Source organism: Poeciliopsis prolifica, unplaced genomic scaffold (assembly GCF_027474105.1).
Source record: "Poeciliopsis prolifica strain line A6 unplaced genomic scaffold, Auburn_PproV2 SCAFFOLD100, whole genome shotgun sequence".
Lineage (NCBI taxonomy): Eukaryota > Metazoa > Chordata > Actinopteri > Cyprinodontiformes > Poeciliidae > Poeciliopsis > Poeciliopsis prolifica.
Window position 1 is genome coordinate 701803 of NW_026562475.1, and position 18797 is coordinate 720599.

General features: G+C 36.5%; 1 protein-coding gene across 1 annotated transcript in view; it reads left to right on the forward strand.

The window, feature by feature from the left end:
• Nucleotides 1–18797, forward strand: part of LOC129353959 (attractin-like protein 1) — a 245616-nt gene that overhangs the window by 96337 nt on the left and 130482 nt on the right. The window contains exons 21-22 of the mRNA XM_055023407.1: nt 7368–7461; nt 11337–11389. Of these exons, the coding sequence (XP_054879382.1) occupies nt 7368–7461; nt 11337–11389 (147 nt within the window). The remainder of the gene's footprint in view (nt 1–7367; nt 7462–11336; nt 11390–18797) is intronic.

Consider the following 18797-nt stretch of genomic DNA (forward strand, 5'->3'; position numbering starts at 1 on the left):
AATACCAATATTATACTATAACATTACCATTTCTATGACATAGATGAACTTCACACAACAGTATAATGATACTCATACATACATGGATGAGCCATCTTGACCTTCTTTGTCTTCTCTTTTCGCAATTTTCCTCATTCAGTTTTCAAGTTTTGCTACATGGTTGAGAAATTTAGCCCGACATGCCCGGTCATGCTTTGACCAATGAACACCAGTAACTCTACTGTAGCTTTGGTTGCTAGGACCTAACAACTAAGTCATTGAAATCCGACATTTTGTCTTCACATTTGTTTTTTCAACCTGAAATGAAAGACTATCATCATTATATTACTTCTTATTTGATGTTATTGTGTCGAAGATCTTTTCCCCTTTGTCGTGCACTGAATAACATCCAATCAGTATTAATTATGTCTGCAATGCCATTTAGTTAGAGGCATAAAATGTAGCTGCTGAACAAAAAACACGTAAAGACACAAGAAAACATTGTTCTGTTTACGTGTCTTGAAACAATGCATTAAGAACTAATACCAGCAGAAGAGGATTAAATTATTTTAGCTATTGCTCTTGGTTCCGTGCTTTTTTTGAGTTTAACTCACAAAGTCATTTCCTCTGTTCCCTTACATTAGGTGTGGGACATTTGTAACAGCAAAGCTCCTGAAAAGAAGAAAGCCATTTGCAGAAACAGATAAGCTTTGTTCACCAATATTTTCCTGATCTATCTTTTTGTCTAAATCAGGGGTGTCAAACTCCAGTCCTCGAGGGCCACTGTCCAGCAGTTTTTTGATGTGCCACAGGTACAAAACACAGGAATGAAATGGATTAATTACCTCCTCCTTGTATAGATCAGTTCTCCAGGACCTTGCTAATGACCTAATTATTCCATTCAGGTGTGTTGCAGCAAAGGCACATCTAAAAGTTGCAGGACACCGGCCCTTGAGGATTGGATGTTGACACCCCTGGTCTAAATGACTCGGACAGACTGGACTGCCCACAATGACGACATGTGTGTGAGTGTGTGTATCTGTATCTGCAGGGTTTCCCCCAGTGTATTATAAGCCTGGCGGCCCGCCATGCTTTACTAGCTCCTCCACCCCACCAGGCCATGTGTTGCTTCTTTTTGACTTTAGAAAAATGTATAAAATAAAGACATATATTTTAACTACTTTAATCAATTTTGAAAGCATCTCTGTTGCTCAGAGTGCAAATTTATTCCTAAAAGATATGTTTATGCAAAGATATGTTTATTCCTAAAATATATGTTTATGTAAGGATATGTTTTTTCCTAAAAGATATGTTTATGTAAGGATATGTTTATTCCTAAAAGATATGTTTATGTAAGGATATGTTTATTCCTAAAAGATATGTTTATGTAAGGATATGTTTTTTCCTAAAAGATATGTTTATGTAAGGATATGTTTATTCCTAAAATATGTTTATGTAAGGTATGTTTTTTCCTAAAAGATATGTTTATGTAAGGATATGTTTATTCCTAAAATATATGTTTATGTAAGGATATGTTTTTTCCTAAAAGATATGTTTATGTAAGGATATGTTTATTCCTAAAAGATATGTTTATGTAAGGATATGTTTATTCCTAAAAGATATGCCCCTCTTGCTGCTCACAACATCAGCAATTCAAACAGCTTTTGTGTTAGATTTTATCTGGGAGAAGAGAGTAGTTTAATTGGCCAACCTGAAAAGCAATCAGTTATAATTGCAATTTACAAATTTGTGTTTGTGAACAAACAGAGCTCAGAATCAAAGATTAAACTCATAGCACCAGATTGTAGCTATGGAAACAAAACAATCTAACTATTAGAATTGCTCTTTGAACTTTTATAAAGTAAACTTGCCAACTCCTTAAAATCTTATATTTAAATATTAATTAATTTAAAATATTTTAATCTATGAATGCTGAAACCATTAAATAAATTCAGCAGCGTTGATAATCTCAATAAACAAATGTTACATTTATGTATCTATGGTCCGTGTTAAAATATTAGCATTTATGGGGCCCTGAAGCCCTCGGGGCCTGATGGAGCTGCTGAGTTAATTTCGATTAAACAGAAGTGCAAATAATTGATATTAATTTTAATTATATTTTTAAATTAGTTGTTTTTAAGACTAGTGTTGGCATTTCATTGGCTATGTTTTTTCCATAACATATAATTAGTAATATTTTTACTTTTCCTGTCTACTTAACATATTTTAATACAAAAACATAATGGACCACCTCGGCGCCCTGACCACTGGGCTCAGCAAGTTTTCTGGGGAAACCCTGATCTGTACACATATTCAGAGGCAGTGGAGTAAGAAATTGGACCCTCTGAGGGCATTTCCCATGTACCTAGGAATATGATTTATATCAAACCTGGTGTGTCAACATTTTCTGCTTAGAAATCTGGTTTTCCTTTCACCTTATTTCTGTATTGTCAATGAAAACTCAGCTGTCCCCAATGGGGAACTGATTTGCAGCTTTAGAGTAATCAACCTGGAACATCAAATTGAAGTTTCAAACCTGAGGAAGCCTCTTGGATGAAAAACGAAACATCTTCAAGGTACTGAGAAATCCACTTGCTTTTATTTGAAACTCTCAAGATTACTAGTAATCTCAAATGACTAGTAGTACAACAATCGTTAGTAGAGAAAATAAATATTTAAGGACAGATAAAACATTGTTGTGAACCAATAGAAGAGTTGAAGTAATTGGAAAAACAGTCATTGATTCTCACATGCCGAGATCTGTCGAAGTTTAAACAGTTTAAGAAGATTATCAGCTAAACAATGTGCCTGGGTAGCATTAAAAGCTAAAAAAAGTCAATAAACAGGAACAAGCATTGGTTTGGCACAATCCAGAGGGCGATACAGGAAATTTAATAAAGTGACCACATCATTTTCAGCTACAAGGCCTGTATTCAAATTGCAGTGGATCAATAAGCTGTTTTGTCAGAAGCCGAGTCGCATGAGGCTTGTTCTTCTTTTCTGTTCCTGTTCAAACTGAGTTTACTTCCAATACACAGGCTGTATGTTGACTCACATAAAAGGGGAGTTTATTATGCGGTTGAATCCAATAGGACAAACTCTGTTGCTTGAAAGTTCAGTATAATACAGAATAAGTTAAGTTAAGACTTACGGCTGAAAAAGTGTCATATGGTTTGCACTAGAAGTCTTTAAGGATCTCCTGGATGTTTGTTTGATTCCAGACATATTTTTGTATATATATATTTATTCAGGATGCATATCCAACAAAATCCACATCTAATGTACAGCATTTTTTCTTATCTTTTTTCCTCCCCTCTAAAAATAAAACCCACCCACCTCCACCCGCCCACTCTATCCATGTAGCAACACATATAGCAGTATTACATTTGGCACTACTCATGATTCCAGACATATTTGATAAATAATGTGATAGATCTCTGTCTTAGTTCAAGAGTTTAGTTCATTGGCATAAATTGTGAAGACATGAACACACCCTCAGATCTTGGTCAATCAAAAGACCGAATGACTGACATTGATTTTCTGTATTCAGTCAACCCACTTTTCATCTGCAACTTATCCTGATGCTTGGATGTTTTGTCATCTAGTGCACACCATTTAAAATACCTGGGAAGATAATTGTATGTAGTACAATCACACACACACACGCACACACACAATAAATAAAAAAATCACTCCCTCAAGTTTTTTGAGGGACTCAAAAAAACAACTATTGCGATCTGCAGTGTTTTTCTCTTACATAAAAAAAATGACATAAAAAATTAGGAATTTCCTTTTTCAAATCGGTATAAACAGGAATGGGAGGCTGCACATAAACAAGCCTGAATGTAGAAGAATACTGGTACTAGTACTCTATAGTACCAGCGTACTCCACTGGTACTTCATTACTGGTACTTGTTTACTTGATAAAAATTATCTAAAGAACTTAAAGAATTTAAATATTTGTATCAAATCTGTTGGCTTGCATTTTTTTCTATATTTAAATACTGGAGAAAATTTAATGAGGAAATAGCATCACATAATTCCTTGCTAATATTTCTAATGTAGCACCACAAAATCAGTGACTTTGTTTGTAAAAAATCTCAAAAGCAATTCTGAAGACCTGGAGGGACTGATATACACAACGCATTGATATGAATGAATTCAGTACAAAGCAAGGGAATGGGCTATGGAAGCAGTGATTCTATTCTTCAGAAGGGACGATGCACTACTGAAACTGAATTGATTGAGTTGTTTGATTTTTCGCATAATTTTTTGCCAAAATCTGAATTTAAAGAAGTCAGAACTTTCCTGCATGGCAGAGAAAATTAGATACAGCATAGCTTCATCGCTCAAAGCTCTTCGGCGCATGCTGAACAGGGAGCTGGATCGCCTTGAAGCAGAACCATGTTTACTGCTCAGAGATTTGTTTGGATTCCTCTGTTTTCATATTCCTTCAAAGACAGACTGAGCTTCACTCTGTCTGTAGGTTGTTTCAGATTTAAATTACATCATAAGGAGTCATTAAGATCATAATTCATCATGAATATTTACATAAGGCTTCTATGATTATATCCCTTCTTGTGAGGGATTTCAGCATTGATTTCTGTTTAAATTTGAGTAGTGTTGACATGTTCAACAGTACAAACAAAGCTCTTTTACTGACCCTGACCTTGAGGAGTAAAGTGTGCCTTACAATGCAAAATGTCAGCTGAAGAATGTTGTTATCAGAAATCTTACCAGAATTGTAAAATTAGGGTATTTGCAGATTCCTTTTAAAATTATTTTAAATCCTAAAAATAAAAACAAAATGCTGGTTCTTAAAAAAAATTACAAGAAAATTCCTAAAATAGTTTTTAACAACATGTTCTGTGCCTCCATTGTCCAGGTGGCTTATAGGAACTGTGACTGCAAGGTTGTAGGTGCCTGTTGTGGCGGCAACTCACGAACCTGTTGGTGAACACCTTTGGTGAGGGATGCTGTCAGGCTGAAGAAGGAATCTTATCGGGCCTTTTTGGCCTGTGGGACTCCAGAAGCAGCCTATGGGTACTGGCGGGCGAAGCAGCATGCAGCTCGGGTTGTTGCTGAGGCAAAAACTTGGGCGTGGGAGGAGTTTGGAAAGGCTATGGAGAAAGACATGGCTTTGAGGAACTCCCTCAGATATAGGATGAGAAGCTTGGTCATCCAGGAAGGATTCAGAGTAGAGCTGCTGCTCCTTCACGTCGAGAGGAGCCAGTTGAGGTAGCTCGGGCATAAAATAACTTGGTCCAAAAAGTTAATCAGAGGAACTAAACCAAAAATATCAATATGCAATTACCCAGCCCACAGACAAAACCACATACATCTGCATCCAATGTATTGTTTGCAACCCGGGTGCTTTAAAAGTGCATCCATTCAAATAAATGTAAACTGGATATACTTTATAAATGAGCCTATTTCATGGTAGCTTTTATTGGCTTTCAAATTACATACAAAACAAAATTCATAAAAAAAACAAAAAAAAAAACAAAAACATTTTTTTGGACAAAAAAAGACTTGAGTAGATGGCAAGAAAACCCAAGTTGTTTTTTTTTTTTTTTGTGCATGCAATCTTTTTAATTGTTTCCTCACATAAAAAATAGCATGATGTAACTGGGTGATTCACACAAACCTGTAATTCAACATTAAATCACTTCTGAATGGAGCCACCGCAGGCAGAGACAAATAAGAATGTTCCCTGTAACCTTGTGGTACGCCGTGATCGCACTCAAAGCTGCTTTCCACTCTAGCTGTATTGACTATTTTGCTTTGCTATTATTCTTTCCAACTGGCTCAGAGACAAGCCTCTTATAATAAAACAGTGGAGAGCTCAGGTCAAGGTAAGCCGAAAGCAGTGGATGGATGATGAGCAGAAAACAACCAGCGTCCTTCTCCCCCCTCCTCAGTCTGGGAAGAAAACCTGATTATGCAGCGAAAGAAAAACTAAAACATACTTTAAAAAGAATAAAGTGAAACTTCTCAATGGAAACATGAAAAAAATTAGGTAGAAAAGTGACATTTTTGACAAGAAAACGTGAACCACTAAAAGGAAGGAACAGCATCTGGAAATTAGACCAACCTGCAACAAAACTAGAAAAATAAAGGCCAAGGATAGCCTTTTATGTTTCAGACGGCTGACAAATTGCAGGTTTATTAGAGCAAGTTAGGGTCACCTTGCAGTTCATACAATATTGATTTAGAATCCTGACAAGAAAAGGATACAGTCGGGAGAAACCTGCCACATCATCTCATAAAAGTGTCACTGCTGATGCCAAGAAAAAGTGTAAGGATGGAAGAGATGGGAGCTGTGAAAATAAGGGAGAGAAATCAAAGAAAATCCTTCAAAATGGCAGCTATCTGCCAGGCGAGCAGGCAGAAATGTTGTATTTATGTTTTATCTTACATGTCTCTGTTCCCTTGTGATGTCAAACTGGTCTCAGTCTGTTCCACACCCCACATCAATTTGAGACTCTCAAAGAAAAACAAACCCTCACATTCTTCAACCTATCAAATAGATCTACTGTCCTTTGTTTGGGTCACAATAGAAAAGCTATTTTTTATTTCAATCTGAGGAAGGTTGGCCCTTCCTAAGACCAAATACCTTAACATTTTATTATTATTACTACTGGAGGAATCTTTGCTTTGCAACATTGTGGAATTTGAGGTTAAAGTTTACCAGAAAACATTTTTCTAAAAACAATCATGTTTCAAGAACTGGAAAGAGCTGAACAAATGAGTCAAGTTTATTTGTACAGCACATTTTAGCAACAAGGCACTTCAAGTGAACATAGTACAGCAACCAATTATAAAACAAGCAATAAACATAGCCTTTTATTGAAAACTATCATCAAAGCCGTCAATCAAAAACACATCAAATATGCCGATCTATGTTGCACTTACCACTAATCAAAGGTATCTCTAAACAGTCAGCAGAAAGTGATTCTCATGATGAGCAATAGGTGGAATCAAATTAATCAGGGACTTGGTAAAAAGTCGGAATGACTCAGCTGAATTCATTCTATTAATTTATTTTGGTCCCTCATCTAATCTGATTCCATTTTCCGTCCCCGATCATTTCCTCTCTGCATGTCCTTTTCTTTCTTCCTGTCCCTTCATCTGCATTCATTCCCAAGCCAGGAGCTGTATTAACCACACAGTTGAAGGATTATTGTGTTTACACACAGAATGCCCATCTTAATGCTGCATGCATAGCTGCCATGTCTTAGTATTACAGCCTCACTCAGAGAACAGTTCTACAGTTTTTATTGAGTTGATTTAAAAACAATGAAATCTGTCTTCCAGCTCTACAGTTGATTTTAGTTTCAAATCTCCCGTGTTTCATTCTGTCTTGTCCTTTGTTCTTACTTTTGCAGCTTGTAAGTGCAACAACCACGCCAATTTGTGCCATGTCAGCTCTGGAAAATGCTTCTGTACCACAAAGGGCATCAAGGGAGACCAATGTCAGCTGTGAGTGCACCAACATGTTACCACATTATGATTAAACACCTCCCAGACTCCCATTTATCACTGTGATCAGCATGTGTTGGAGCTGGCTGCAAGATTGGCTGCAAATTGTTAAAAATAAGTTTCTCTTAAAAACTTCTTGGAATTTTGGTTCCAGGAAGCTGTTTGAAGGCTTAAAAATGGGGATTTTGTTCAGACTGTCCAGAGGTATATTAGTGTGTGAGTGTTGGTGTGTGTGTGTTTCCCTCTGCCTGTGCCAGACTTGACCGCTGCCGCACTACAATATTCTAAATGGGTTGGCAGACAAACTCAGTACGGAGACAGACTGAGAAGTGCAGCACCAATAAATCTAGCAGGCGAGGTTACACGGACAGGCAGAATACACTGCTGAGTGTGTATGTGTGTGTGTAATGTGATATAATAACAATGCATACTAAAACGACAAGACAATCATGGAGAAAATATACGTTTTCTCAAATACACATTTTATGATTATGATTTTATGGTATGATTGTATTTACACAAAATTTTAAACAAAATTGTGTAACATGATCTAACCCGTTTAATTTAAATAAACGGGTTATACATAATTATATATTCTATGGCTAAGATTTTATAGTATTTTGATTAAATTATATATATATATATATATATATATATATATATATATATATATATATAACAAATAAAAAAGCTATTTTTATAGAAGCATATGAACGCATGACTAAATATGCAACTGTTGAGTTTTGAGACAGGTGTTTGGAAGTAATCAGCTGAAGACAAGCAACCCCAAATCACTACCACATACTCACTGTGGTAATGTAGACAGCACCTTTTCTAATCCTGGTGCCCAATCCAGACTTTCATGAATCCAGAGAGCAGGACAATTTAAATAAAGTCTCACCTTCATGCTTTGGAGAACCTCGTAAATGTGAAATAATATGACGCATTATTCTAAAACAAATGAGCCGCTCTTAATGACATGTTCTACGATCACAACTCGGGGTTTCTCCCAGAAAGTTTGCAAAGCTCAGTGGTCAGGTAAAGCATGGCAGACCATCAGACTTATAAGATAATGGAGGAAACCCTGACAACTGTTTAAAGAAAAACATTTAAAAATCCCCCAATCAGTGAAAAGAGTAACATGAACATATGTTGATGTAAACAACAGCTATGTCATGAGCAAAGTGTTAAAGCCAGTTAGCTTATGACACTGCTCATCTCCAGCTGAGGGTGAGAAAATCTTTCAAATGGATTTGGGTTCCACACCTATTAACTCAATAATATGTGATTTTTTTCTTCTGTTTTTTGGCCCACACATATTTTATTTTCTTGCAGAAAAATACAGCAACTGTAATGCATTCATTTGCTTATCTATTAGCCATGTTGCTGCAGTCATGCTCATTCACTTGTGTGTGGGTGTGTCACTGCTTGTGTAACTGAGTCACATGTTCTTTTAAATGAAGAGATGACCCAGTCTCATGCGGCCCTTATCTTCTGCCCATTACAACCGCTGTAAGCAGCTTAAGTATGTGGACTGTTCTGTTTGAGCTCTGAGTTCAGGACCAGATTGTCCGTCCCTGTAGGAACGAAAATGTCCCCAGGTGCCCTTTTACAAGACTACTTATCCGTCTTCTGAGGCACACTGCACATGTTAGAATGGCCAAAAGTGATCAGTAAACACAAAAAGCAGATTTAAAATGATTTCTTCAAAATTTCATCCATAATATTTCTGGTGTTGGCAGAAAAGTAATAATTTCCAACACCTTCATTGGTCTGCGGAGGATGTTTGGCCAACTTTGATTCTTTTTTCTTTTCTTTTTTTTATTCAGTGAGATTTGAGACGTTTCGAGTGTGTGGAACCCGCCACAGCATCTCAACTAGGTTTAGGTCCAAACTTTGACTGAGTCACTTTTGTTTTATTTTTGGACTTGATGGTGCTTTTAGGAACACTGCCCTGCTGTATGATCAGACTGCATTGTAAAAAATATTCACATATTTAAGAGTGATGAACAGTAAAATCCAACAGGAAAAAACTGTAAATTGTAAAACTATTTAAAACTGTTGATTTCATTGGAAGTTACCATAAATAAAACATAAATCAGTGAAAAAAACTTTACATGTTTGTTTTACAATAATTTTCCAGGTTGTTTTCAGGCTCATTTTAGAGAAAAACTGCTGGTATTTTTTACTGTGAATTTATAGTGAAACATTGACTCTGGCAACCATACAATTAACAGCCTTCCAACTGTAAAAGAAAAACACTTTACGTGTAATTTTATCAGAGAATTCTGAAAACCACATGTGTTTGGTTTAATTTGCTTTTCAGAACACTAATTTTAGACATCAATATCTATAAAGATTCTGTCACTTCTGCAAAATTTTCAGAAAGCACTTTAAATATGAAACTTTGACAAAAATGTCTAATATACAAACGCAGTTACAGATATCCTGAATGTTCTGTTAAATCTTTTTGTATTAAAAATATCTCAGTTTATCTTCTGTGATGCTCCACTGGGAGAAACTCCAAGGCTTTGAAAGTCACAGAGGTCTTCAGACGACGCGCTTCTCTTTAAACAGAAACTAAAAGAAATCTTTTCCTTCTTATGTGTTCTCAGTTTGAGATCACTTAGGTGATATGTGGCTTTTTTACGGAAGTTTTTCACCTCTATGTTAACAGTCATGTTAATGCATTTTAATTAGAGGTAACACAGTAAATGGGAATAAATTTATACATATGCCATTCAAGTAACACTGGCTATATTCAGCTTTCCAAACTGTATATAGTTAGGAAAAGTTTTTTTTTTTAGATAATAGATATGCACTACTAAACAATCTGTAGTTATGTTCGAAAGAAAAAAAAATGTAAATCTGTGAATACTATCTTCCTATCAGGAAGTAGGTTAATGAAGTCTGAGTGTGTTTCCCAGGTCACCAACAGACATGCTGAAAAAAAGAAAACACAGAATTGGTTTTGGGAACATTAATCATTTAAAATGAATAGAAAACTGTATTGTGTGATGGTAAATTATTTATTTAGTGTTGTTCATGTCAGATATGCAGTTCATACTAGTTTGCAAGGACTAATTAACATAGCTGTGTAGCAAACTGCAATGTTTAAACGCATTCTCAGCACGAAGAAGATGTGAGTTTTTCTAAGACTTTTGATGGGTTTATGTGGCCAGTTTAACTCCTACTGGACAAAATATATTTTATGTATTAAAAACAGGTTGTTTTACATAATAAGGTTATTGATAAAAAAGGTAAGTAGAAGAATGACAATACTTGATTATAGAAAGATGAGTGTAACATCCCTGGAGGAGAGATATTTAAAAAAAAAGTTTGTTTATAAGATGAGATGAGAGGAAATTAAAGCAGTGTTTATATCCAGGAATTTGTTTTTGTGGTGAATTACTTATGTGTTGATCACAATAGATATGGGTTTTGAATTTGTTGTTTTTCCTTATTGCTGATCCCCCACTGGAATCAATTCAAGGAATCAAAACTACTTTATTCACATTCATAAAAGAACAGCCTCTTTTTCATCTCCGTTTTTTGAAACTTCAGCATTCAAATGAAGGCAACCCACCAATACATGTGTGAGATTTTCTCATTAAAACTTGTATCCATCTGTATTTGGTGTCTGAAAGTGGGAATCTTTTGGGGGGGAAACGGAGTGGCTCTGGCTAGCTGGGCCTGTTGAGGGGAAATTACCTACCGAGCAGCTTGAGGAAGACAAAACACCCAGCTGTCACACTAACACATACACCTTTACAAAAACAGCGTTAGTAAAACTTACCAGTGCTGAATGCTAATGCTGCTGCGCTTTCTTTACTCTGATCTTCCTCCTGCCCTTTCCCGTTTTTGTGTTGCTGCAGATGCGACTCAGAGAACCGTTACCTTGGCAATCCTCTACGTGGAACCTGTTACTGTAAGTACGGTGCCAACGTTTTACTGAGTTCTGGTCTGGATGTGTGTGTGCCCTTCTATTTTTCCTGGAAGTAAAACTGACCTTGTTGGTCATTTTGTATGTAGATACACAACTCTAGAGCAGAAACCGTTCCTCATCTGAATTTCAACCAGCCTTCAACCAGCCTACTGTAAAAACAAAAAAGCATAACTGTCTACTGTTCAGCTGTCTGCTACTGAGGCAATGTCGCCTTATTGCATAGAAAATTGATCAAACATCCAGAACTAGTACATAGCACACAGCATTTCCCATTCCAGTCTCAGAGTTAAAAGTCCTAAAATGTGTAATTCCAACAACTTCTGCAGGTGTGGGACCAACAAAACCTGATTGAACTTAAATCAGGTTTAAGTTCAATCTGATTTCCACAAGCAAGTTGACACCAAGTTAAACCAAAAGAAGACCCTGGAAACTAGATGCTGCTTGTTTAATTGAACATGTGGTGAAAATTTTAATGACAAAATAGACTCAACACGTTGAGTCATGTTTACTCTAAAACATGCAGCAAGCTCACTAAAGTAACATTTAGCACAATAAGCAATAATATATACATTTCATCAGTATAAACCGTCAGATGACACAACTTATGGTTTTAATTACACAAATGATTTTAGAATGGATCTTTTTAATGTATGAACTTATTTATTCAGATAAATATAAACTGACAACCGTAATAAGACACTTCTGCCTATAAAGTCAATGCTTAGGTTAATTCTGCCATTCAAAACTGTACCGTCAGTGTCTGCTGTAATGTTCGTAACGACCGCTGTGGTGAGAGTTTCATTTGGACTTTAGTAACAGGAAGTAGCACGTTGTAGTGATTAGTTTGGCATAAATGGAAACAGTGTGAATAAAGAAAAGCAGCTGCAACCTGCACTGTGACCAGTGCAACAAGTATGCAGTTAAATGGAGAGCAGATCAGAAAATTATTAGAAAAGGTTAATGGAAATAGAAAAATTATAAACCTCAAGTAGCTCAGTTTCATAAAAAAAGGTTGTACTCGCCTGAGGTGGATTTTGATTTTTTCTAAAAATGATTAATGCAATAAAATGAGAAATTATTTTTCAGCAAAGCAGATTTACCAGATATGACTTATCAGCTGTTTCTGCTGTTGGCGTCTTTCTGGAAATATGTGACATACTTGTTGACATGACAGAACAATTACAACTTGCTTGATAGCAACCTATTCCTGAAAACTTTTCTCCTTTTTGCTAGGATGTATGGGTCAGGCTAGTTTACTTCCTGTTTCTTACAGCCATATGTAGCACTAACATTTGATAATAATACTCTTAGGGTAGTGTGCTAGATGCTCTCCAAACTAGTAGATAAAAACATGACTAATTTTCTTTTTTTGTGACAGTTTGAAAGTTTGGACGGATTTTGGAGCTGACCTATAAATGATTTAGAAATGTATTGCTGACAAAAAAAATCTGATTGGAATATTCCCAAAGCACAGAGACATTTAGAAAAATAAATGTTTCCCTTTTTTCCTAGTTTTGAAGACGGGGAGAGGAAATCAAAGCAACTTTTATGTCTGTTTTTGTGTTTCCAGATGCAATGAGGTTTCACATTTCCTCATTTGCAACAAATTGCTGGTTTTTGACTCTGGTTTTTGACAAATGAAGGAGGAAATCTGGAGACAAAACAGATGTTTTGCAGCATGCAAGCGTGCTTGCTTGTGCTTGCATGGGGCAAAAAATGATTTATTTTTCAGTCATCATTACAAATATTACACCATACTGACAGAAAGTTCAAGTTCTGTCAATGTCAATAACCATATAGTGTGGCTATGAAAGCTGCAAAATCAGATAAAATACACCAATTAGAAGAGTTCAGCAGAAAGAGAAAAGTCAGAAATGCCCTTTAAACATATATGAAGGTGTTGGACAGGTAGAAAGACAGGCAGTTCAGAGAAAAGTGATGAATTACAATGATATTGTAAAAGAAAAACCATGCAAACATTTTGAACTTCTAGCTGTAGGAGTGATGTCTAAAAGCACTTGATGGCACCAGCATTATGTGTTGCTTCAGTTACTGCACATGTATCCAGACGCACATGCACCTGTTTTAGGAGCTATTAGTCTGCCAGTGCAGGGCTCCTCGATATCGCTATGACTACGGCTGAAGTGCTGTGTGGTTTTTTTCTACATGCGTTTGACTCCATTGTGACTTTCATTAATGTGGCATTATGGCGTAGCACTGTTTGAACAAGAGGAAGCACAATCAAATGTAAATACATCCAAAACCTTTTCTGCCATGTAGTCACTATTTTCTGCACTCTCATGCAAGACTGCGTATGTGTGCAAATTAGATATTTTAAAAGCAATCCACTTCCTTCTAATATGAGTGGAGCCACAACTGTGACTGAGGTCAATATTAGCTTTAAATGTAATTGAGCAGCAGGACTGATAAGGAAAAACATAGTCTGTCTCAGGCCACTTTATGTAGTATGAGTTATTTGTATTTGTAGGAGTTTGCATTAACTGGGTTTCTGTTCTTCAACACAATTTAGATTAATACAACAGAATTTAAATATTTGATGTTGATACTGATTGTTTTCTTCAAGTTTCCCACTTATAAAGAATAAATGGATAATTTTAATAACTATCCTTTGAAGTATCCATCCAGCTACTTTCATAGAGCTTAAACGGTTGGATCTGTTCCGCATACATCACTCTGGTTTCAAATATGCAACTATGGTCCCAAACACTTGCATTGAGTCCGATGTCAGAGATAAACCATTTCTGTAAACCAAACACTCAAAGTTGAGGAGCTACATTTTTACAGATCTCTCCATCAAATCTTGTTTTTCCCAAGTTTTTGTGGAAAAAGACCCCAGTTTAGTTGTGTTAGAATTTTAATCAAATCCTTTTGTTTTCAGGCATTTTGCTTTAAAGTGTGTGTGTGTGTGTGTGTGTGTGTGTGTGTGTGTGTGTGTGTGTGTGTGTGTGTGTGTGTGTGTGTGTGTGTGTGTGTGTGTGTGTGTGGTGTGTGTGTGTGTGGGTGGGTGGGTGGGTGGGTGTGGTGTGTGTGTGTGTGTGTAGGGAGAGAGGGCAATTCAAACCACGTCTTTCAGACTGACTTTTTAAGTTGATGGGACTGAACGGAACAATGATATCTCTCCCAACAATGTCTATAAACACTTTGGAGGCATTTTACACTTGTTCCCTGACACACCAGTAGGGTAAAAATAAAAGGCAGGCTGTGACTGTGTGATGATACATAATGTGATATGACATGAAGTAGTGAAATAACACCCAGTGCTTAGCATGTCATGTTGACGAAACTGGGTAGGAGGTGAAGAGCCGTCAGTTGATCCGAGTCTTTGGGGAACAGAACAGTGGTTCTGTTAAGATATACCCTGTTAAGATAAAAAAATATATATATAGAAAAATAAGACACTGACAGAGATTTCAATCTTTTTCCTCCTTTAATGTGACCATACCCTGAATAAATGAAGTGGACAACAAATGTATTAGGTACAGGTCAAAGCGATAAAAACCCTCAGCCATAGATCTGAAACAACGATTAGGACTGCACTGATCTGAGCAGACAGCTTAGATCTTCTGTAGTAGCCTCCTCAATGTGTGGGGTTATAGTTTGAAGTTTACAAAAATCCACTACAGATTTGACTCTCCATAACTTCTTTATTTACTTTTTGGGTCCTCCATATTTTCTCTAGCTTCTTGTGGTGCTTCTTCTTGGCCTTGCTGTCATTTAGGATAAGCACAGTGGTTGGAGGTGCTGTGCCTTGGACTCTGTAATGATGGGTTCAAAATAGTGATGGGACTTGATTAAAGTTTTTAATCAGGTTCATTACATGATCTGTAATTAATGAATAGCATTTTAATTAAAAATATGCAACATTCTTCTCAATTCAAAACCCTTTTTGCCACAAAAATATTAAGTAAATAGACACATGAACTCAACAACATGGATATTAGTTTTCATTCTGTTTTTTGACCGTGTTATTTAACCATCAGATTATTGCAAAGTGTTATTGTCCCCATTCAGCTTTCCAGTGTTTCAGAAATCTTTAATCATTCATGGATTTTAGGGTTGAATAGCTTTGCTAGTAGGCTCACTCTTTTTAGCACAACCATTGTCTTTTCCAGTGTCTTATCAATTTGTTTTTTAACCCAGTGATGGCCAATAAAAGTGGACTTGCTGTGGTTTCAGGATGTTACCAGTGTCAAATCTATGGTCGTACCAGAAACACAAATACAAAAGTTCCACTCAAAATAATTGCGTTAAATTTCTAACGCATTATAATCTCCATAATTAATCAATAAAAATCTGGTATTTTAATAAGGGTGAAACACACTTTTATTCCAAACAAAAGATCTTCTGTTGGGTTTGAAAGCGTTGAAGTTAAACAGCATATTATAAGGCCTGATGTATTATTACCTGCGACAGACTGGCGACCTGTCCAGGGTGACCCCACCTCTCGCCCGGAACGCAGCTGGAGAGGCACCAGCAACTCCCGACCCCGTTAAGGAGAAGGGTGCTCAGAAAATGGATGGATGGATGTATTATTTCAAATACATCCATCCATACATTTTATGACAGGATGTGTTGTTTCATGAGGAAGAGGAGAGGAGAGTCATCAGGGTGCAGGTGTGGGTGGTTTAAAGAGTCCGGTCTTTCTGAAGTATTGGGCCGACTGCATTGATTACTTTGGCCTCGGAATTAAAACACAGTAAAAATTACCCCCATTAGCTAATCCCAGGTTTTTATGTTCATGTTGCAGCACCTGTCAGAAATTTATGTTGATGAACTTGATGAATAGTATAATAAATCCCAAGCATCCAGCTATTGGCTGCCATGTTCCTCATGTCTTCTGGGGCTGAAGCGCAGACAGTCGCCTTGGTTTAGTAAAGGCTTTCATATCGAACCACTAGTTAATTGATGAAAGACAACTTTGCAGTTTAATGAGTTTGCCCCGCAGTCTTGCTCACATTTATGAGCAGCCATCGCCATGACAACAATTTAATGAACCACTGTCATATTCCATCACAGCAAGCTACAAGGAATGTCTCATTAGCAGATCCCAGTGAGTGTCCCACAGCTACCACTGGCAGGACCAGCAAACAAGTCAATGACCAGCTAAACCAATCAGCATAGAGCAGACCACAATACCCTCCAGGCCCAATAATCTAATTTAAAACACAAATGGAGACAAAATCAAAGAATATCTGAATAATCTAGTATAGATTAAGAAGTGAGTATTGAGGCTTTAAAAGGAGTTAATTTGTCATGTTCTTTAGACTTTAAGGTTTGTTGTCTGAGGGCTAAAATTATATGCAAGACAAACTATGCTTTGATTATGTTTCAACCACTTCAAATTTCATTCTTTGCTTTAAAGAAGTTGGTGCTAAACAGCTTTTCTGACTGGAGGACATTCATTATAGCTACAATCTGTTGTGTGCCAAAGATTCTTGGTAATGATATCCTGAGGCCAAAGGAATGTATGTTGTTGACAAGCTGCTGATGTTGATGCAGAACCATCTTGTGGTGGTTGGCAGATGTAGCATCTAAAATCCACAGCAATCCATGCAGAAAAATTAAAGGAGCACCAGGCTACATATTTTTGTATGTGGTTAACACTACTGCTGTTGGAGGACAGAAAGAATATGAACATCTTATTCTGCAAGATGAACAGAAATCCTGAAAAATTATTTAATGTCCAGCGAATAATTTTGCAGGATGCTAAACATAAGATTTTGAACATCTTTTGGTCAACATCTTATGTTGAAGATATTCTTATGATGAACATCTTCAACATAGAATGTTGAAGATGTTGTATGAGAGAAGTATTTTCATAATTGACGTCCTATTAACAGTATAAAAGAATAAACCGTTGACAAAAAAGTTAGATTGTTGACATTTTTAACTTTCAGTATAGTTAATTCAGAAGTAATTACTTCACAGCTATATAATTACAATAGTAAACTTGACAGTGTAAAAGAAAACGTATGACAGTTAGTTTGTCGTAAAAAGAAAAGAAAGGTGTAATACTGTTGATTGCCTTTTTGTTTTGTGAAACAAAAAAAAATACAAAATAAAAATGAATTAAATTGAGTTGAATTGATAAATAACAGCTCAATTCAATTTGAAATCCAAAATCTATTTTGAATGATGAAACAAATTGATAAATAACAGATTGTTTCATCATGCAAAATAAATTTGGGATTTCAAATTACAGTAAGCTGCTTTATATTGGGGCTTTTGTTAGGGCAGGTCATTTTTGATACGTAGGACAAGGGGAGTAAAGAGAATGTTAAGATTGTATGGTTAAGCCACGATGAATTCTCCATAGATTCATCAACTCCAGCTTGACCTCCAGTCATGTTCAGTCCTTGTGGTCCTCTTGTTTATTTCACCTGTTTTTTTAACATCGAGACGCTACACATCGCGCTCCACTCTCCATCTGTAAAGTGTTGCAAATGGAAAATAATGAGTTGATAACAAGCATTGAATGAAACGTCGATGAGTCATTCTAACAAAATGTCATTATTGGGGAGTTAATGTCTGTTTTGCTTGCTGCTGATCGCTGCAGGTATCTCCACTAGATTAAGTTCTGAATGAGGGTTTCTGTCTTCTCACTCAACACCAGGAAGTCCACACTTGTTTTGGCTTCATCAGCTTACACATTACTGAACTTGAAGACATTTCTAATACAGTTTGCGATATATTAATATGGTGTATGTGGAATGTAAATTTTCACATGTAATTTTGTAAGTGAAACTGCTGTTATTTTTCGCAGGTGGGATTTGTATGATGAAACTTTAAACCTTGATCCTAACTGCCTCGACATTAAGCTCAGAAAGGCCTAGTATGTGATCTTTTTGAGTTGAATGTGTTTGTTTTCTTCTCCGCCATAATTAACAGCGCAAGATAGTGAGAAATGCACACCTGTATGCTTTTAAACACACATGACTGTAATATATTCAGGAATTTACACCCTTGATTTATTGGAGAAACACTTACACATGTGCACACACACAAATCTGCATCCCTTTTTTTCTTGACAAATAAAACCCCCACATGCTCTGCTGCTGCTACCCTTATGGGATAAACAAGAGAGCTGCATCAGAGCAAGTCTGTCTGAAAAAGAGAGTGGAAAAAGAAAAACCCTCTTTGATCTGATCATGTCTGCTGTTCAGACTAAGTTGCCATGAATGGTGAACAAAACAAGAGTGTTTGTCAAACATAATTTGCTTTTGTCTCGGTGACGCCCCAGGATTGTACAGCTAAGAGGAAGGTGATAACACAAACTCCCTGCAGTGTGATACTGACTTATTTTTGCTCTGTAAACTGAAAAGCTTCACAGTGTCTCTGCTGAGTTCAAACACCAAAGGTTAGAAAGCAG